This window comes from Aythya fuligula, chromosome 1, assembly GCF_009819795.1.
Source record: "Aythya fuligula isolate bAytFul2 chromosome 1, bAytFul2.pri, whole genome shotgun sequence".
Taxonomy (NCBI): Eukaryota; Metazoa; Chordata; class Aves; order Anseriformes; family Anatidae; genus Aythya; species Aythya fuligula.
In genome coordinates, this window is record NC_045559.1 from 141862345 (window position 1) to 141884933 (window position 22589).

Genomic DNA, 22589 nt, shown 5'->3' on the forward strand with positions numbered 1-22589 from the left:
CCATCAAGTCCAACTCCTGGCTCCCCATGGGACCCCTAAAAATCAAACCATGTGTCTGAGAGTGTTGTGTAAGCGCTTTTTGAACTCCCTCAGGCTCGGTGCTGTGCCCACTGCCCTGGGCAGCCTGTCCTGGCGCCCGACCCCCCTCTGGGTGCAGCACCTTTCCCTAACCCCCAGCCTGACCCTCCCCTGTCCCAGCTCCATGCCGTCCCCTCGGGTCCTGTCGCTGTCCCCAGAGAGCAGAGCTCAGCGCCTGCCCCTCCGCTCCCCTCGTGAGGGAGCTGCAGGCCGCCATGAGGCCTCCCCTCAGCCTGCTCTGCTCGGGGCTGAGCAAACCAAAGGACCTGAGCCTCTCCCCATACAGCTCCATCTCCACCCTGCCCGTGCCCGGCGCAGGGCAGCGCCATCCCCGCCCGCCCTCATGGCGGCGCAGCGCGCAGGCGCGGCCGCGGCCCTGCCCGCCAATCGTCGGCACCGGGGCCTTCCCCGGGCCGTACCGCGCCGCGCCGAGCCGAGCCGAGCCGAGCCGGGAGCCGCGGTGATGGCGGCGGCCATCAGGCGCCTGCTGCGGGCGGGCGGCCGGCGGGGCGCCGCGCTGGTGGCGGCGGCGGGCGGGCCGGGATCGCAGGTGAGAGCCGGGCCGGGCCCTTCCCGGGAATGCACGGGGGTTGGCCGCGGGATTTGAGAGGTGCCGGCGCTCAGGGGGTCGCGGTGTGATTAAAAATCTGGGCTGCCGTGGGTGCAGGGGCGGGCTGGGAGCCGTGGGGTCGCGGCGGAGCCGGCGGAGGTGAAGGGAAGGGGAAGGGGAAGGGGAAGGGGGCGCGGGGGGAGGGATTTGAGCGGCCGTGAGGTCTGCGCGGGGTGGGCGCTGAGCGTTTATAGGAGCGCATAAAGCAACTTGCAGAACAGTAAACTGTTTCCCCAACTATGATAGCAAGAAGTTGTTATATATATATAAAACAGTATAATAATAATATATATGTGTGTGTTTGTTTGTTTGTTTTTTTAATTTTTAAGCTTGTCATGTTGAGAGTGGAAATGGCAGGGTCACTGTAATTCCATTCCCCTTACCTCTTACTGGACAATAGGTGTAGTCTATTCTTCTTAATAAGCAAAGCATGGATACTTAGTACAATTTATAAAGAGAAAATGATCTAGCTTTGTCACTGTCTACTGTTTCTGTTGTGATTGTATAGCTCTCTTCTCTACAAAAAGATTTGGGGTACCTTATATGCTATTTGTGTTTGACCGGGACCAGTGCTCCATGTGAACCACTATATCTGTATCAATATTAGGAAGATGATACCACCTTTCTCTGTTGACAGAGAACACAAAACCAAAACAAGTGATCTCTGCATCCTGCATGGCTTTAGGAAGGGAGGTGGTTGAAATCTGCTGGCCTACAGCGTGGAAGCAGCTTGAAAATGGTGCAGGTGCAAACATGCCTCGTAAATGGGATATCTCCTTTCACCTCCGTAGCTGTGCCACGTGGTAAAATAGAGTTTTCTCTTGAAAGTTTTCTCTTTTGTCTCTGCTTCCCGTTTTCTTCCCTTGCAAAAGCATAGGAAGCTTGATTCCTCTATTGGTGATATGCATTAGTTTTCCACCTGTACGCCAGTGAAGCAAAATTCATGGGACAACAGTAAGCAAACAGGTCCTTGCTCCTTCTCATCTTGTAATTAGTAGGCCAGCGAACTTGAAGCTGCCTGAAAACAGCTGTTTTTTTTTTTTTTCTGAGGCAACTTTTACAGAAACTGATTTTCTATAAACTGACTGTCTCCGTGGAAAATAAGGATTTGTTTTAATCCTGTTTTAATGCTAGGTTGTTTGGGGAGGGATTGGTTGGGAAGGGTTAACACTCAGGAGCTGGGTCCAGAAGAGATGGCTTTGCCTTCTCCCTCTCCTGTTGGAACAGCCTGTTATTTCAGGGGTGCTGTTAATGGCCATCACTACTTCTGAAATGGTGAGGCTGTTGTCTGCAGTAGTGCTTCATGAAATGTGTAATAAAGTAAATGCAGACCTCTGTGGTTTCCCCTAGAAAGCCGAGGAGCGGGCTTTCTTGTTTGACTGAAATGCCAGAAGCATTTGGCTCTGCTTTGCAGTTCTCGCCTGTACCACCCATGAAATAGGCCTCTTATCCCCGAAGAGGTACCCAATACAATAGATATTAATTTGCATAAGAGGCTGTTTTCTAATTATGAACAGTTTGTGTGTCCGGGGACTTTTGATTAGTGACGAATTGAAACCAGGGAAGAATGTGAATAGCTTGAGGGAAGGAGGACAAAAATGAGAAAATTACAATAGAAATTGACAGGAATAAGATGAAAGCAGTCTTTCTAAAGTATCCTGTTTAAAGCATAGCAGCCAGAAAGCAATTTTGGGCCAAGTAATAAGGAATCATATGTTCATTGACAAGAATTACAAATAATTAGTTACTATTAAGACAAGCAGGACAGAAGATGAATTCTTTCCTGAGGAGCGACTGCGAGAAGAATAGGGAATATGCAGATACCTTCCTGCTTTCTAAGGAAGTAATAAGAACATTGCCAGTAGAAATGGTTCAAATTTAAAATTGTGGTGTGTGTTTGTTTGTTTTGTTTTAATTCTCTGTGTAAATATAATCTTACAGAAAACATAAATTAAAAAAAAAGGGGCAAACCAGGACTAGCATTGCATGTGATGCTTATAAGCCACGGAGAACACAAAGCAACAGCAGGATCTTCAGCACTGAGTTCTTTCTTGGGGCTGTTTTTAAGCCTTTTGTGGCAAATGAACATCTGTGTGTTCATGTCTTTGTGGTTGCATCCAGGCCTGAAGATTGCTGCTGTGTTTGTATTAGTTATAGGAGGACTGTAAGTATTTTGAGCTATTCGTATTAGCTTAACTAAGAGAAGTCAAGTCAAAACAGTGATTGTGATCTGCAGAGGACTATTTCTGTGACTCTCGGGGTGTTTAGTTGTTTCAAATGCTAGGGTTTATTCTGTCCCTCATAATAAGGGATCTCATTACTCTAAGTGTGTGGATTTTAATAATTGGCCAAAGGTACACTGAAGCTACAACTCCAGGAGAAGGAGAGACAATTTAATAATTCTCTGGAAGAAATAAAGAGGGGACTTCGCTTCTTCCTTCTCCCTCTTTCAGCTGCATTCCCCGTCGGCTTTGGCACTTCTCAGAGCCTTCTCTGAATTGCTTTTGCTGGCTCAGCAGAGAGCTCCCTGCTCTTGGGGAGGACACAGGAATTAGTGTTCTGCCAAGGCCAGGCAGCTGAGCTGGCTTGAGGAAGAGTCTGAGTGCCAGAGCGAGCAGTAAGTAGTAGGTAATGGGACAGGGGGAGGGCAATGCGAGGTCTGGTGAGCTGTGAGATGCTCTGCCATCTGAAACTGCTCATCTGAGCAGTGACATGCTGAAGAGGTTCAAGATAAATGGTGTAGGGTGCTCTTTGGTGAACAACAGTTGGCATTTTTCTGATTCAGAAGGGATTCTTCTTCTATCTTTGCTTTTCTCTACTCTGTGTCCTTTTTTCTGGTGATTACCTACCACCCTCTCACCCCAGAAGGCCACGCAGATAATCAGTTCTCTCTGGTCAGTTTGTGGAATAATTAAGCTGCAGAAGACTTTGATAACGCTAGTGTTGGAGAGGCAAAATAGTGCATGCTATTGGCACTACGCTGAAATTGGGACACTGCAGCCCTGGTACTGAAGTTCCTGTTCCTCTGCTAGAGGTCTTGATTGAAATTAGTCATCCTTTGGTAAAAGAAAAGAAAAATTTGCCTCCCACAAACATCAAAAGGTAAGTGTCCCCTGAGTTATGACTTCTGACCTGGAACCCTGCTCAGCAGTGGATACTGATGAGAATTACCCTGCTTCATTTTCCAATCATTCTACCTGAGACAACGAAATAGCTGAAGAAATGTTCTGGCACTGAGAAAACTGGGGGGCTTCATAGCCTTTCCAGAGCCTTCAGCAGTGGTTGTCCGCTGTGCCGTGGGACATGGGGCACCCACGTGCTTCCAAAAGCCACAAGAGAGCTGCCCTTCTTTTCATACTTCACTATAGGGTGCCTTTAGGTGAATGCAAAACCTCCTTATGTGCTGTTCTTTATTATTATTATTTTATTTTTATTGTTGTTCTGTTTTTTTTTTTAAGACTGCATCTGTTGATCAGATCTGTGTCTTGCTTTTGCTGGATGATCCTAACGTGGGATATTACATCTTTTTTTTTTTTTTTTTTTTTTTTTTTTTTAAATCAGAAAAATCCTGCTAAATAAATAAAAAAAAAAAAAAAAAAAAAAGAAGAAAAAGAAAAACTTAAAAGGCAGGTGCAATACAAATATGTTCAATAAGAAGAGAAGCAATTGTCAAGATTAATGGTAATGTGCAGAAATGTTCACCTTCTAGAATGTGTTTATCTGTTTACGGGCATTAAACAATTGGAAGAAAGTGGTTTTGTGAGTATACCTGCCTTTTCTAACTTACTACAGTAATATGTTCAATCCTGTTATAGGTATGCATGGCTTGTTTTACTATTCATTTTATGTAGAGCTCACTGTGCCAAAAATACAAAATAAATCTCTCATTTTTGTTTTGTTTTGTTTTTGTTAGACGTTGAGGCTAATCTATACCACTACAGCAGCGTGGAAGAAAAATGTAGCAGCCTCAGGACCTGAAAAGTACACAGAGGCATTTATTAAAAAACAGATTGAAGAGTTCAACCTAGGAAAGAGACATTTAGCCAACATGATGGGAGAAGATCCCGAAACTTTTACCCAAGAGGATATTGATGTAAGTACAGTTGCTCTGTTGGAGAAGTAATTTACTGTAGAGTTTCAGATATTGAAAGCACTTTACTTCAGCATGAGCCCCTCAGCTCTCTGTGAATTTTAATCAAACTGTCAGAATAAGAAAGACTACTACTATACATTGCAAACATTGCAACTGTGACTGTGAATAGAGATTCTACTCCTGCTACCAAGTGAGGTCAGGCATCACAGTATAGAGCTATATACCATATCTTGCTAAAGCACAGTAGGTTCTTTTTAAAAGTACTAATGGATAATCCCCTTGATCTGAGGTTGTAAGAGGCACTGTGAAGGTTTATGTAGCACTTTGAAACGTTTACCCACAATTTGACCTGCTGTGTGTATTTAGGTTGGGTTTTCTTGTATGATACTGTGGTTGCTGGTAATGCAAATTAAATTTTATAGGATGTTTTACAACTAACACTCTGGCTTAGCTTAGGGATTTTAACGTAGACCTGCATTTAAGCTCATATCAGTACCTCAAAACATACTATTTTATTGCCATTCCCTCTGACAACTGACAGGTGGGTGGCCTCCTCTTTCTGCATATCACTTAGGCTCGTGTATAGATGTGCTTTCTCTTTAAATTTTTTCTTTTTTTAACGTCCAACTTGTGCTTCACTTCTGTCATTTCTTTTATCACACATGAGAGGCAGTGAGGAGAAATGTCATTTGGTGACATTCAGTCTTAGGTGAAGCTTTATGAAGTCTCGTAGCCGGAGCTTTTTCTGCGCAGCAGTGATACTATTACTCGAGCCATGGCAGCACAGTGTAGCAGTGGGTCCCCCAGGGTTGATGTTGTATGTGCCGAAAGAGGTGTACGTGGCTTAGTTTTCCAGGGGATTGTTTTGCTAGCATGGTTTTGTCACCTCTCTGTGGCAAACTTGTGTCAGCGTAGCTGTGTCCAGATAGGAGGTTGTGACAGCATGCTTATGCCAAAGAAGAGCTACACCTGTAGGTGGTAATGCAGGACGATTTCAACCACATTTGACAGAGAGGCTTCAAAATGAATTTTTTAAACTTCTCTGAAAATAGATGGCGGAGTGAGAAGAGACGCAGTTAATGGCCTGCAGAGAAAAAGGCTGAAATGAGACTTGAGTCTTGTCAGGCATCACAAAATCCATAAGGGAAAGTTGACTTTGAGTCAGAAGTCCATAGGAAATCAAACTTCATGAGGACAAAGCTATGCACTGGTACTGTGGCTGCTTTCTTTCAGAATCACAGATATCACTTTGCTCTTCTAAAGACAAGTGACATTGCAGACCCTTCCGGTCAACAGTGAAAGTATTCATTGAGCCATCTGGGTCAGCGATAAAAGCCTGCTTTACTCTGGCTTTCTTTTCTGCAGTTTTTAACAGACCATGGAATTTATTTTCCTTGCATTTTTCAGATTTTTTTTATTATTTTTTTCCCCTACGTTTAATGACGCTTACATTACAAGAAAGTAACTAAAAAAAGGCATGCATGCACAGATTTGTCAGCAAAAAAACCCTTCTCATTTTACTACAGGTGCTGCTCCTGATAGTTTAGATAGCTTGCCTGAAAGGTTAAAGGTAGGACAGTGCATTCACCTGCAGTCTGGATTCCTTCTCTTGATAGAGTCTACAGGGAAGGCTTACAGACAACAAGAGTGCAAGTGAAAGGTGACCATTTATAGTCAAGTAGTTGTTCTTTCTTTATGAATCCACAGCCCTATTATAATTTGCAACATTAACTGAGCTCCATAATTAGTAAAAGCAGATTCATTCTGAAAATTAGCTTTAACACATGCAGTGCAGGTGATAAGTATGTGACCTCTTTGCTGGCTCCGTTTCTTAAAAGATGGAGAAGTGGAGCTAAAAGAGTAGTATTTTGTTTAGGGATACCAAGTATCTGTGGTGCATGTTTAATTTCTTCATATTCCATCAGGTGTTGGAAAATACTCAGTCTATAATAGTGTCTGCTATGCATAATTAAATTTCTGTTATAAAAATATAAAAGCTGCTTAAGCACTGGCAGGAGAATTATCAAGCTTTACATTTCAAACAGAAGTAATTCTTTCTGATGAGTGCTTACATCGAGCATGTGAGCGCTCCATGTCTTCCACTGTTAATCAGTCTGTGCAGTGTATTTCCAAAGTAAGCATCACAGGATTCTGTCCTTCACTAGAGTTTTAGGTATAGTTTAATAGAAGCTAAACCTTGTAAAGTTCTAAACTGGAAAATAAGTTGACTTGTTAATCCTTCTCCTGGATGTTGTGGAAGCAGAATTGCCTCTTATCGATGCTTTTATTTGGGAATGAAAAGTTAAGCTGTGCATTACAACTGTATTTCTGGAGGAGAAAAAAAACCAGCAAATTGATATATAACTCTGCAGAAGTCTACCAATTGCTTTTTAATTGGTATTACAGACCTTGCTCTGAAGCTGAGATGTTTTATTCTCCTATGTGTGAATACGTGGTATGAAGTTTCTCTAATTGATTTGCTTTGCCCATTCCATTTGATGTATCATTTTTCACAATATTTCATAATTTGTGCTCATTTCTAATGAACAGAGTCGTTAGGACAGGCATGTCTAAGTACAACTGACAGCTAACATTAAGTGCCAGATGCAGTTTATAAAGCTATGTAGAACTGCAGAGAACAGTTTAAATAAATTAGCACCTGTACATTAGTCTCACTTGCTGGTAATTTATAAGCGAATCAGTAGAGATGACATTTAGGTAAGTCATTGATCAAGTTAACAGCTGCATACCCACTGCCCAGCTGGGATACCTAATTAATAGAGATTGCAGTCCTGACCCAGTGCTTTTTCCCAGTCGAGGCTGTAATCCTTTTATTTTTTGATTTAACTTTAACTTATGGTTGTAGTAAACAGCCCACCTTCATTTTCCACTGTCAGTCCTGAGATATTCTACTTTAAAGACCAGAAATCTAAGTAAGATTAATATAGGAAAAGCATCTTAATCTCTGTGACCTATTTATATGCCAGTATTTTTATTATTCATTTCCATGCAGTTGCTAAATGGTCTCTAAGATAGGAGGAGTTCATCATGAAGCCGTACTCTTCCCCATAAGTTAGCAAAACTTGAAAGCTGGAAATGTGTTAATTTTCTTTTGCTGTCTGCTGTATGACCTAATAGATTGTTGTCAAGCAGATGGGGAAAAAAAATCTAAAATACACATTTAGAAATAAATATCTTCACTTAATACATATTGTTGCAAAATTACCAGTAAGGCAGCATTTTCAGCATGAAAATGTTATAAACGTGAGAAGCTTTGTTCCTTAGAGGGTATGGTTTCTTTCAATGAATTAAGACTTCTCTAATGAAAAATGGGTGATACTCGGTTGCTTTTAAAAATGGCTCAGAGCATCTGATTTCTAAGTAGCGTTCCAGTTTTAGCAACCCAGCCTGTTAGAAGTGAGTGAATATTAACATATGTGAAATGTCAGGAGCGTTACTCAGAACAAAATACGTTTCTGAACTTCCTCATGTCTGTAAGAACATGATGTCCAGCACTGCCCTTACCAGAAACACTGGGGTTTGCACTGTTTATTTAAATAGTTAGTTGAATCTAGAATACTTTTATAAAACTTCATTTTAGTGGAGACAAACTCCACATCAGTCCATTTGAACTGATGACTGCTATTTTTTTTTTCTTCTTTCGAATACTGTTCAGTCTTTTAAAAAGTTACAGTGAAAATAAAGAAACAAATATTTATTTCTTTCAAAAGCTTTTTGCTGTCTGAGCTCTGGACAAGATATCACCTTTTTAGTTTTGAAAGTGTTTAATTAATATAATTTAATGTTAAAAGAAGTGGTTGTTTTTTTTTTTTTTTGCATTTAATGGCTGTATTTTTTTCTCAAGTGATGGGGTTAAAATGCTGTCTTTCTGCTTTTCTGTCCACATCAGAATTTATATTTAAAAAAGCGAGCTGGATTCTTGAGCCTTCTATGCCAAGGAAGATGCTGCTGCAAGGCAGCCCACCTGGGGTGGAGTTTTTTTTTAATATTTATTTTCTACAAAACATATTTTTTCAGTGGATGCTCCTTAGCTTATTTACACGTGATTTGAGCAATGAAAATTAGAATGTTTTGTATTTGAGAAAAGCTCGGGAAGGCACTTGGGCAAGATGAATTTGCCCTGTCAAATCTCCCCAATTCATGGCGGGTAATTTAAGGATTGAAGTGCCTCAGTGTCCCTCCCCTACCCCAGTATGACTCGGTCAGCTCCGTTGGAATTAAGGTATCAAATTCCTCAAGGTATTTCTTAAAAAAAAAAAAAAAAAAAAAAAAAAACGAAAACGAAAAACCGAAAGCAACCCTTCCTGACCCAGCTGAACCTCTCTCACTCAGAACTAAAGTCTGTTGAGCTTTGAGAAAAGCTTCCTGGCTTGTAGGTATGAAGGGGAGCGAGGACGAGGAGTCAGCATGTGCAGCATCCACGATGAGGAGGGAAGCTGAGGGTGTGGCAGGTATGTTGGATTTGCACAACATGCCCCATGCAGCGCCGGGCAGTTTATTTAATGAATTGTTTTGCATGTAATTTGGTTGAAGGACTGCCAGATACAATTTTTGATAGGGATAGAAGCTTGTTCTCATTATGCCTACTGGCTCGAATTCAGACTTTCTAACTGGAAGGGAAATACTATGTGGTCCTTCAGCAGTGTAGCAATGTCTGAGATAAACCATCTTGATACTAATGTGTATTCGTTGTGATTTAGCATTTTAGCAGGTGTGATTACAAATGGTTTTTTCCTCTTTTTTTTCTGAATGGCTCAACAGAGTTTAAAAACAAACACCTTCAAATCCTTAGAGGAAACAGGTACTTTTTTTTTTTTTTTTTTTTTTTTTGCAGCAACTCATAGCAAATGCAGACTGTACCCATTCCACCTTTTTTTCCAGCAGTTTACATAGTCATTTTGGAAACACCATGCTGTTACTATGTACATGGATTTTTAAGCATTTCTGTTGAAAATAATTATGGCTGTGCCTTTTCTAGAAAGCTGTGTTTTATTTTAGAAAACAATGGGAATAGTGGGGTTTAACAGATAGAACTGTGAAGGAGTAGCCCAGAATCTGTGGAGGTTAGAGGAGAATGGATGAATCTTGCCTACCTGAAATGATAGCCTAAGGAAAGCAGCTCTTGGTCAAATTCAGTAAAAACTGAGGGCACAGCTATTTAACATGAAGAAAGTCTTCTGAATAAAGGAGAGCAAGACTTTACTTGTAGTCTGTTGCATCCCAGGATAGTTCTGAACAGGTTGTAAAGGCAAATACTCCCTGATAGAAATACTCCAAATAACTTTCCATAAGAAAGGAGAGGGCAGGAAGACTACTTATTTTCATTTTGGGAAAAACAAAAACCCCAACAGCATAAAAAAGAAACTTATAAAATAGGACTATTATTCTTTGGCTAGTTGATGTGTAGAGAGCTAAAAGTAGGTGTTAAGATTCCTTAATGCAGGGTTTGTTTATGATTTAGCATGAAAGACATGCGACTCAAGCAATATAAAATAAACTTCCAAGATGTAGCACATTTCAGATGACAGACACTCTCCATTATAAATGGTAAACTGTAAATTTGGCATTTATTAAGGTGTCAGTAGCTGTTTTGATTGAGATTCCGGAGATGCTTGTATAACGTCTACCTCTTAAGTACACGCACAGTCAGTCTCAATATCCTGTAATAAATTCTTTTAATATATTATATAATGTGTTTGTTTAACATCATTTGGCTCACAGCGGATTTCTCTATTGTCATCATAATTAATCCCCATTTGTTCATAAATAGGTGTTCACCTACTGTGTGTATGCATAAAATGCCCATTGACTAACAAATGGGAATACAGTAGTCACTAAGAGAAACAAAATTACCATTTCATAAAATCAAGTTAAGCCTTTTGTTTGCTTCAGAATTCTCAAAATTTCTGTTCAGAATACCAGTAGGGGATTAATGAAAGTAATAGGTTAGGTCCTTTTACACTCCATGCATATTAAATCTGTTGAAGCACTGACAAACTACTCCATGTCCATGGAAAAAACGATCAGCAAATAATAGCCCTAAGGTTGCCTGACTAACAAAGAGGCATTCTTCTTAAGAGCAGATTTTTAATTGTGATTTTATTGTAATTCTATTTTTCCTTACTGTCTAGTGGAAATATAAGTGAGACGACAGCCAGAGGGTTTTATTCAGTTATTCCATGTTATTGTACAAGCAAATGACTTCTATCTCAAGTTCTACTGCCTGCTGTCTGAAGTTGACCACAATCGCCAGAGCCATGCATCTGGGGGGTTTTGGTGGCTGTCTTTGTCTCTTCCATTTCTGAAAACAAATGGAAATGAACAGCTCTCATATGTTAGTAATGTTTTATAATAAGTTTTCCCTGTTCAGAAATGTTCAGAGATGTTCAAAAGCTGCCTGGAGATGCTCCTGGGCAGCCTGCTCTGGGCTGCCCTGCTTGAGCAGGGGTTGGAGTAGGTTGCCTCCAGAAATCTCAACCCCCAACCATTCTGTAAATAAAAATATAAACATTTATGTTTCAGTTGCACTGAAAAGGGACAGTAAAATGATGTTGAATGGAAACACATGCCATTGGGTTTAGCCTTGTAAGCTGCTTTGCTTTGCATTTTGCCAGAATGACTTTGAATTTTGTCATTCCTACTGTATTTGTTGGAGACAAATAATACAAAGTTTATATATCACAGGAAACGCAGAATATTGGTTAAGTAAAAGAAAGTGATGCATCTGGTACGTTGTACTCCGTACAAACAGTGGTAAATCATGGGTGTGTAATGTCATACTTGTTTCTAAATTGTTTTACCAAACCCTTAGGTATCGAGAAAGTGGGAGAATTGATGTTTTAAAAAAGAAAAATGGCATTTAGGAGTCTTGCTTTGCTGCGCTATTAGTTCAACTTCAGCAAAGATTGCAGTGATTCACAGTTGTTTCCAAATGCAGTGTTTAATGAAATGCTTATTTAGGGTATGTAAAGTATCTTCTAAAAGCAACGTTTGTTGTGGCAGTAGACTTTGGGAACCTAAGTCTATAGAAACTGGGCTTCCAAATTTGCAAAACTTTGTGTCCAGTTGTTTTGTGTTTGAATAAATACAATTCTCATGCTCAGTTTGTCAGGAGGCACTATCTGATATTTTCAGAAAGATGAATAAAATGTAATTTCTCATAGAAGTTGCAGCATTTGAAGTTTTAAGGAAAAATGAGTGTTGCATTTACTTATTAAAAAGGTGGTCTTTGCACTCGAGTAGTTCTGGTGAGTCATTGTAAATGTGTACTGTTATAAAAAAATAAACTTTGCAAAGGAATGTTCACTCATTCTGATATATTAGATCGCAACCTTCATAATGAGATTTTTTACTCCACCTGCGGATTCCTGAGGAAACTGCTTTTCTTTTCCACACAGCAGATATGTGGCAGTTGTTGTTAACTGTTTTGCTTATGTATGTGCAAAAATTGTTCAATTTTCTGTATGAGAAAGTACCTAAGCAATGTTGTGATGCTTCTTTTATGGAAAAATTACATATGTGATCTCTGCTTTCAGAGAGCTATTGCCTATCTCTTTCCTTCGGGCTTATTCGACAAACGAGCCAGGCCCATGATGAAGGTAGGAATTCTTGTTGCATTTTTGAATAACCATAGCATGATATTTCAAGTAACTTTTTCCTTTTGATGATATTTATTTGTTTATTTATTTGCAGCATCCCACAGAAATTTTTCCAGAACAGAGGAGTAAGTGTTCATAATTTTTTTTTCCATATTCTTTTTCGAAGTATTAAGAAAATTTGTATATGTGGAATGCCTTATTTTCACAAATTTATTTTTATTAGGAACAATGTGGGGGAGGAAACTGATAAGACGTGAGCAGTACAAAGCCTGATCTAGTATTCTAGCTTTTAGGGTAAAAAAAAATAAAATAAAAATACTGCTGGGTTCTGGAACACCAGTAGCCCTTTGAGGCATAGTGTGAACTGATTATGGATAAATGTTTTTCATTGTTTAAAAATAAACAGCAGGTAGAATGACGTGCAAAATCTGTTGAAGTCACTGGAAAACCTTTTGTCGAATTCAGTAGCTTTTTTGTCAGTGCTGTCTATCACATCCATAAAATATTCATTAATGCTATTTTAAACCAAAAGTTTTCCTGGTACCTTCGGTGCTCTAAAAGCAGAGAAATTACAGCCTTAAAATTGCCAGTTGAGAGAATAGGGGGTGATGTGAATGGAACCTCTTCCCATCACGTCTCATCTTTGACCTGGAAGTCTTAAATCTGCATTCGATCCATACAGTCTTCGGCCTTGCTTCCTGAGGCACCCAGAGGTCAGTGATGTGCCAATATGTTGTTTAGTGAGAACCTGGTTGAAATCACCAAATTAAATTTTACAAAGAATTTTACAAAGTTGTTTTTCATTTTTTTGGCTGTTTAGCGTGAACTCTTAGCATGGATGTGAAATTCTCTATTTGCTGAACTATTGAGTCCCATTTAGAAACTTCTGATAATCAGTGTAATCCCATCATTTTCCTTCTTTTCTTCCTTCCTTCCATCCTTCTACTGTTCTGGAATCAATAGATTCATTTTGAATTTTGTGCATCTTCTAGAAAGATCTCTGCATTGCTAGAAGTCTTGGAATGTTAGCTATTAAATGGTATCACACATTAATTTCTAACTTCACAGTATCATGAAATAGAAAGTAGAATGCAAAGGGTAAGACAGTTAATCATAATTACGCAATTTTAAAATCTAAGCTACTACTGTATATGTTTCCAGGACCAAAGAGTTACTTGAGATTCTAACTCTGTCCTGAGAACTAGGATTAGTGTAAATATATGTGTCTAAAATTAACACTTTTCAATAAATATCTTTTTTTTTTAAGGCAGCTTTTCTTGACTGTGCATTACATCTTTAAGAATTTGGAAGTACAAAACCATAAATTTATACTTCAGAATGTTTCCTGAATAGGGATTTCAACTAAACGTGCTTTCACAGCCACATAAAGAGAAATTCATACATTCCCCCAGTAGTATACCTGGTTAAATACCCTCAGTGTTCTTTCTGTTTTTTTTTTTTTTTTTTTTTTTTTTTTTTTTTTTTTTTTTTAATTTTACATCTTTTTATTCCACTTCTGCTGTATTCTGTGGTAATGTTTCAGTGCAATACACCAGCATACTTATCAGACAGGTTCTTGGAGTCTTATCTTTTGTCTGTAGTTTGCTTCAGCTGAACTTACTGGATAAAATGGCTGGCAGTTTCTTTACAGTTCAATCTTTTAAAAGCTCTCAGGTGTTTATTTTTGTTAGTTTTCTGTGTTTGGAAGAGATGGGTGTAATGTTAAGACACTTAAATTTGATACATAATTTTTTCTTAAGTTGAAATTCATGTCCATAAATAGCTTTTTTTTTTTGATAAATAAGGTAATCTGGATGTGATGAATTAAACAAAGCCTGTTTTGTTGCTGTACTAATTATGTAAAGCATAGCATAGGTCTTGTGTTTAAATATCCCACAGGCATCAACATGAACAAGCTTTAAAATCTCCCAAGTTCTGAATATTTGCAGTTACATGCAAAAGACAATTGTATGAATACTAAATTTGTTTTAGATGTGTTATACTAGTAAGTAATTTGTTCAGAGTTTAAAGCACTGTTTTCCAGAGCAGTTAATATTTAGCCTTTTGCCATCATTATGTAGATTTCAATTGTCCCTTAATTTGTACTTCTTTCTATTCTAAAATGGATATTTGCATCTGTAATACCAACTACACAGTCTTTGAAAGTTCATTTAAGATGTGCATGAGGGATTCCCTTGTGTTAAAAGATGTTTAGAAGTATTAAATATTTACTTATAATTGCAGCTAGAGTTTTGATTTTTTGTTTGTTTTTACCAAGGTAGTCTAAATCATTAGATTTCCAGACAGGTTGTATACCCACGAAATGTCATTGTTCTCTGATATTTTAAAGGGTAATCAGTATTATGGAAGAGGTTTGTAACTGCAATTAAATACAAAAAAAAAATATATATATATATATATATATTTTTTTTTTTAATGAGTGTATATTGCTTTCTTGTCTAATCTTGCTTTTCATTAGAAATCCAGTGGGGAGAAGATGGCCGGCCATTTCACTTCCTCTTTTATACCGGCAAGCAGTCATACTACTCATTAATGCATGTAAGTATGGTACCTGTAGTAAATAATGTTAGTTCCCAGTCAAGGACACGTTATTCTAGGGATGTGTATTAGGAGCTCCTGACTTTACTCAGTGTTTTCACGGTAGGCCATATCAGCACTGAACATGAAAGAAATGCTAATTTTTGCCACAATATCTATTACTAAGGGTGTTTTTATGTCAAGTTTAAGAGAACAGAGGATAATAGTTCCTGCTTATTTTTTGGTTTATTTTACAGTTTTGACTATGATCTGCATCTGAATAGTCTGACCGCTTTCTTATAGGCTGTACCCACTTAGTAGCATAAAGTTAGTAGTGGAGAATGTGTAAACAACAAAACCAGCTAGTCCTAAGAAAAATCGCTGTAGAATAAAAAAAAAAAAAAAAGTTGTTGTTGTTTTTTTTTTTTTTCCCCTTGAAGGGCAAAGCTATAGGAAATGTTATTTGTGCTGACATTTAGTATGAAGAAAATTTGCATTTAAACTGCTTAATTGATTTTTCTAAGACTGTTTCATTCATGCAAACTTAAGGCTTTTTCTGATTAGCATGGTTCCAGGAGTAAAAGATCTGCATCTGTTTACCTTTATGGTAGGGTCTCATTATGTTCTATCAGATACAGCTTCTGAGTCTTCACGTGGATTATGAATAGGCACTTCATATCTGTGACCATCAATAGCGCAAGCATTATCTACCTCCTTAGAAGAGTTTATGCATGTTTCTTATGTGTACTTATAGGAAATGAAAGCATTAATGCTGTATGCAGAAATATTTCACTGGACAGTCACTTCGGATTTTGTTTCCTCATTAGATAGTCTTAAAAAGTTATTTCTGTGATTAGTCTGTTCTCAAAAGAATAAAATTTACGTTGTTGAAGTCAGTCCACAGTTTTACGGAGTGCCATGATTTTATTAGAATTATCTGATGTTTATTTGTGTACTGCGTACCCAAAGGACAAAATCCCCACTTGTCAGGTACATTTATTTCTTTGGGAGAATAAAAAACAGCCCCCCTCTTTTTTTTTCTTTTTTTTTTTTTTTTGTTGTTGACCTTGGGCAAATGAGCTTCTTGCCCTGGCAGAAATGAAATGAATGATAAATGTAGAGGGTATCTTTGCTGAGTAATGGAGCTGCAGCATAGGCTTTCCACAGAGGTTTTCTCCTGCACAGCCTGAGGCAGCCCGAGGACCCCTGCTGTTCATTTAAATAGGTATGTCAAATCTGCCTCGAAACGCCGCTGGTTTGATCTGTGGTAATATTTGTGAAGGTTCCATATGGACTTGAGCCCCCTGCAGTGCTAAGAAATAATGTACAACGCTTCATGGTGCAGACGCAAATTTTCTCTGAAAAGGGATGCAATGCTGCGTTTTAGCTGTCGGAGAGGATGATGGAGCTGACGCGCTAGGCCTGTCAACTTGTTACACGGATGGGTTGCACGCAGCGAGGCTGTGGAAAATCTGTGCCTTTTAACTTTTCTACTTAATCACGGTTGTAGCATTGCCTTTAGACTGTATGCTACATTAATTCTCTTCCTGCCTTCTGCCTTTCATCCCAAGTTTCACGGAAAAAAGTAAAGCATGCAGGTCTTGTAGAGGAGCCTTATCAAACAGCTGTCATCTGACAAGCCATTTGCATTTGTTTTGGCTGAAACGGAGCAACCCAAGGGCAAGATGTTTTGTTGCATTCCATCATAATGAAGAAATTACAAATTTTACAAGGAGCACAAGTTTATTTTTAGCTCTTCCAAGCAGTTAGAAAGAGTATGCAAGATTGCCTTGGAAATCTCAAAGAGAATAGTGTGCATCTTGTTTCTAACAGTGGCAACCACCTTCAAACAAAGCCACTTTGACAAACACAAATTTCATTAGTATAGGATATTTAAGTACTTGAGCATTCTTAGAATGTTTCTAAATATCTTCATTAAATAGAGTTCTGTAAGCCTGAATCCATTAAAGGAGATTTAACATTTTTTTTTCAGTCAGCCAAATGAAAGACGAAATCTGCATGAAATTCCCAATGTTGTTTTAACCTCTTATTAGGCTAATGTGTATTTAAGAAAACATTTGTAAGTCTCAAAGCTAATTAATTTGGCTAGGAAAAAAGAAAGGTTGTATGTTAATACAGTGTAGTGTAAGTAATCAATCCCATTTGAAGATGTCCTTAAAATTGCTACGTTAAGTCTCATAAATTGGATAAACGTAATATTTAGCTTAAACTTGTATGCTGTTAATTACTACACAGACTCATGTGGAACTTCACTTTTATTAATTTCTGGTGGCATAAATGGTCACAGCATTGTTTGTGTAGTTAATGCTAGGGAATAATGTTACCCACCTAGTGAAAATAGAAACCATATGTATTCACGTGTATTATAACAGCCAATATACACGTTGCTATGACTTGAATATTAAACGAACTTTCATAAAGGATACTCACTTTATACTCCATTGTTGCCTTTGTTCTGCCTGTTTGAATAAAGTTTAGCTGTCAGGGAAGGACAATTTATTTTACTTTTGATACACAACAGAATGGTTACTGCATGAAACAGTTTCACAAGTATTTGCTCGTATATTTGATCATCATTTAACTTAAAGGTTTTTTGGAGAAAATGTCATATTTTAGTAATGCACAGAGCAAGACAAAATGGTCTCTTCATACCAGTCTGTGAAGCAAAATAGTAATTTTATGTAACTGCTACTTTACTTTTTTAGAAATATCAGATTGTGGATAATATATGCAATACAACATTTTAACTTTTTTTTTTTTTAAAGTATATGCTGAAGTGAAAAAAAACCATGAAGAAAGGCAAAATGATATGAGCTCTGCAGCATATTTTAACCAAAATGCTACAATGCTAAATTCCCATTTAAAAAAAAAAAAAAAGGACCAAGAAACCCTCATTTTTCTAGGGTTCCATTTGCTAATTTCTTCCCAAAATTTTTATGTAGGGTAAAAGAAGAATATTGCTTTGTGTTTTAGAAGACTTCATCCTTACACAGATCTGAAATTTGATACCTCTATTAGAAATGGAAGCATTTTAGCACATAGCCAATCTTGTAAAATCAGCTATTTTGATTGTGTGCTAGCTGAGTTTACAAGACACACAGATGTGTACATTCATGAATTGGACTATTGAATCCTGAAGTGATTAGTAAAATCTTCACCTGCCAGCTTTGAAAAAGCAAGTGTGTCTTCAGACGCTTTCTTTAGCCTGTGGGGAGTGAAGATTTGTCAGATAAATTATTGGGCATTACATGCGATTCCTGATTTTGCAAAGACTCATCCATGTACTTTACTGCACAAGTGAGTGGTTCTTTAGTCTGTTGACTTCATCTCTCTACAGACATTAAATGCTTGCATTAATTTTTTTTTTTTCTTAATGCTTAAGACCAAAATTTTATCTCATTAGAGATTCAAGTCCACTTTAATTGCCAGAAATATGCAGGAAATTATATTTAGAATTTGACTTCCATGCCAAAATGTTTTATAATACTATTTTCTAATTTTATTTGATTTCATCTCCTGTGTAAAGGTTTTTTAGTTAGGGTGTTGTTGGTGTTTTTTTTTTTTTTTTTTTTTTTTTTTTTAATGACCATTGCTTCTATAATTTAACCTGAACATTTTAAAGAGATCATCTTAATTCCTAAAATATCATCTTTGTGCCTGGTTTGCTGATTTCCCAATACTCAAAGTATTCTGAAGCCCCTGTTCCAGGGACTTTCCAGAGATACCTGACCTGCAGCTAAATCCTTTTCCCTTCTCTTCCATCCCCACGACAGCTTCCATACTCATTCTTCTTCCAGTCTAACTACAAATGCATAAAAAAAATTCTTGGTGTCAGGCACATCTCATACCTTCTAACCCAAACCTTGTGCCTGTTTTGCCTGCACAGAAAACTTTTTGCAGCCTAATAGTCAGCTCTGAATAGAGCTGTTAGGATTATGAAAGATGATGTGATATGAATGATACCCAAAGTAGTGCTACCATAGATCTCTAAGATAAGAAGGTACGGATGTATTTCTGAGGTTTGGGAGTATATGAAAATATGATTTGTTATGCCCTTTTATGTGATGTTTCATGTTTGTAAAGTCAGAGTATGTTTTAAATTGAAAAATTTTCCTAGTTCCTACCTGAAATGGGTTATCTCTGTCAAAACTGAAAGATTTCTGGAAGGCATATCACTATAATACGTGAGTTCTTGTGCAGTCTCAAGGAAAAGTGGGCAGTTTTGTACTGCAGGATTTTATACTGTGGAGTTATTCCAAAAATACTTCTGTTCCACGGTGCTGTTAAAAATGTCATCGATGACCTGCGTCAAAGGCCTCAGTGAATTGTCCCTTTTTAAATGCTTCGAGTGCAGCTCAGATAGCAATCTGTTCTTAGTTCATGTACTTTAAGTACTCATATTTTTAGTATGTCAGCCAGTGTTTTTTTATATCAATGGATAAATCAGCTTGGACAGTAGATGTTTGTAACTAAGCAAGTTGTTGTTTTTTTGTTTTTTGTTTAAAAAAAAAAAAAAAGATTGTAAACTTGCAGAAATCTCATAGCATCCTGTTGCAAGTCACGACATTACTTGTGTTAAGAACTGGAATTTCAGTGGTTAATTTTTAACAGTATGTTTCTGTCTTGCTTTTCTTTTAATATTTTTTAATATTTTAATATCTATTCTTTGTAAGTAGTACAGGAAAAAAAAAAAAAGATCCTTCCCTGTTCCCGGTAATTCCTAATCTGTAGTTTCCCTAGTATTTGCTAAAGTCCTTACATTATTAAAGTATGTGAAAGTGGTTATAAGCTTTGTACTTTCACTTGTTAATGAAAGTAAATTATTTTACACTCAAGCACTTTGCTGTAATACAATTCTGTTTTGTTTCAATATTATTTGTAATTATTTTTCCAGATATTCCTATTTCTAGTTTAAATCACTGCTGTAATTCTTAGTATTAGATGTAATACTTTAAAACAAAATAGATTCCAAAAGTTTCTGAAATTAAGAAACTGAAGATAATTTATTAAAAAACGTGTCTCATGTAATATCTGCTGTGTGGCTTTATGGATGTTTTTGCTTTTGGTTTTCTGAAGTTGTAAATCCCTGTCACAGCATGATTTGAAGTTACATAGCTAAGAATTTTGAGAAAACTGTTGAGGGGGAAAAAAGTACTGAAAATGTAGAGCCAGTATATCTGTAATGTTTGGAGGGGAAAGGAAAAAAAAAACAACAAATCAAACAAACAAAAAAAAAACCACACAACTAATTCTGATTATGATAAATTTAATTGTGTATGTTTTTGTGGATGTGCCTGGGTAAGAGGGAGTTCTGATTGATACAGACTACTGATAGAGCTGACAATTCAAATGTACAAAAATCTAGCTAAATGAAATAATTTACAATTTTAAATCTCCTCACTATTTTGAGAAAGACAAGCTAAAATGCGAATGCTCTGTGAAAGATTGTGCAGTATGTTCTGGAGGCATATCCGTTATATAAACGTAGCTTCTTTTCTGTATACATTTGAGAATTTTTGTAAAAGCACGTATAAGAAGGCAACAAACTGAAGAACAACAGCACAATTCAAAATTAATTACCTTGAACTACATATGAAAATATTACACCCACTGTCTAAATGTTTATTGGTTTAGCTTTAATGTGCTCTTTTTTTTTTTTTTTTTTTTTTTAACTTGATAGAGCTCTGTTTTCTAACCTCTTGAGTTTTAGATGTTTGGAGACCAAAACCACATAAGCATGTTTTACATAATAAAATCAAATAACAAATGAAAAAATGCATTTAAATTCTTCTTCGTATATATTTTAGGATACCTATGAAAAACTGCTAAATGTTCAGAAACATCAAGACCAACTGGCAGCTCAAGACTTGCCACCTCAGAAGGAAAAAAAGTACGTTTCCAGTTGGATTCCATATTGATATTACTTTTCTTAAAATGCTTCAGTATGCTGTTTTTGGCACGTCGTAGTCTCCCATCCTACCTGCCTTTTATTCCGTTAACACATTCTCAGACTTTTTCCCTATTCCCTGACTGAATATTTGTATGTTAATTTCAGGTTGAAAGGTCTGTGTGTAATCTGTGTGTGTGGAGTGCTCACTGCTGAAATAGGGAACCCCCAACTATATTTCTTGCTATTTAATATTTCTCAGCTCTTTTCAATGTTCTCTCCTATATAAAAATTCAAAAGTGTGACTTGAAAATATGTAGAGAATATCCAGTATTCTTTGTCCATATACGAAGTTTCCTAATTATTTCTTTAGTAAAGTTTTTTGAAAAGGGTAGTAAGATTTTTATGAGAAAATAAGGCCTGTGTAAATATCAAATATGTTGTTTAACTGTTGGAAAAACCTAATATCTGAAGCTGAGCTTTTTAATAGTCTTTCATTGATTGCTGTTCTTGAGTATTTTTACTTACCAATGTTGATTCTGAAGAGCATCAAAATAGTTAATTCCACTATTTTTTTCTAATGGCTTTGTACAGCTGAATCATCAAAGCTGTACTTATTTTAGAAAAGTTTATTTGGTTCGGTTTGTTCTAATATCACCATTAACGGTAATTGGATTTGGTTTCCCTTCTTTTCTTTAACTTTTCTGGTGTGCATAGTAAGCTTTTTAGCTTGGCCATAGCCACTGGACAGAAAAGATGCATGTTAACCAGAACAAGCTGTGAAATACTATAGTTGTTGGTTTCTCAGTGCATACTGTCAGGGTTGTCTTTGAAATGGATATATGTTTTATAAACTGTTCACTTCTCTTAGGCTGCATTCTTGATCTTTTTTTTAAATATATTTTTCTGCAAAGATCTTGATATATTGGAATGTGAAATCAAGCAAGTATCTAAAAGAAATGGATACAGCTAGGAAGGTTTGTTTTCAGTGTTTACCAGTTTTTATATAGTTACAATTCAGACACTGGAAAAAAATTTTGATTTATGTTCTTGCTGTGTATTTTCTGGCCAGGTTTGTGCGCCGTTCCAGTTGCACATCGTGTTGGTTTGTCACTTCTTAATCTCAGCCATTTATCATTTATGTTAGGAAGAGAAGGGGTTAATTTGTTGAGATTATTTCCTTCTTAAATACCAGAAGTGCATCTTTGTTCATGGTGTGTGTGTATATATATAGTGTCCTGTGAGCCACAGAATGTTTTATTATAGATCTGTATTAGTTTCTAAGCAGACGAGAACAAATGAATTTAGTTTCTTGGTGTATGCTGCTGAAAAATAACCTTAGAGAGCTCAGCCAGTGGATTTACTGATGTGAAAAATGACCTAAAGGTGGTCAGGGTTGAAAGTTTTTGTTTTCCTCTGTTATGTTTGTAAAAACTCTGAGAATTTAAAGGGTTTAAGGGATGTAGTACTTCCTTTGAGATTAGCCTCAATAATTCATCTCCTCAATGTAGGTAGGGGCTGGTAGGAACTGTTTTTGTTTTTGTTTTTTCCAGCAAGCAATCTGTCATGGACACACTGTAAAATTAACTGTGGGGTAGGAACCTGATCTTGAAAGACTTAAATGTGCAAAAAGCTATAAGCTTAAACTAAATAAATCACTGGCTTCACTGGAAGTAGCTATACGTAAATACATATACTATATACTTGAAGCTGTCAGGGTTAGGTACTTCTTAAGATTTCTGT

The 22589-nt window shown here is 37.3% G+C and overlaps 1 protein-coding gene across 1 annotated transcript in view; it reads left to right on the top strand.

Moving 5' to 3' along the window:
* The first annotated feature begins 421 nt into the window (after positions 1-421).
* Positions 422-22589, top strand: part of MRPS9 (mitochondrial ribosomal protein S9) — a 30600-nt gene continuing 8432 nt past the window's right edge. The window contains exons 1-6 of the mRNA XM_032201572.1: positions 422-628; positions 4602-4781; positions 12338-12400; positions 12495-12525; positions 14880-14959; positions 20767-20849. Of these exons, the coding sequence (XP_032057463.1) occupies positions 422-628; positions 4602-4781; positions 12338-12400; positions 12495-12525; positions 14880-14959; positions 20767-20849 (644 nt within the window). The remainder of the gene's footprint in view (positions 629-4601; positions 4782-12337; positions 12401-12494; positions 12526-14879; positions 14960-20766; positions 20850-22589) is intronic.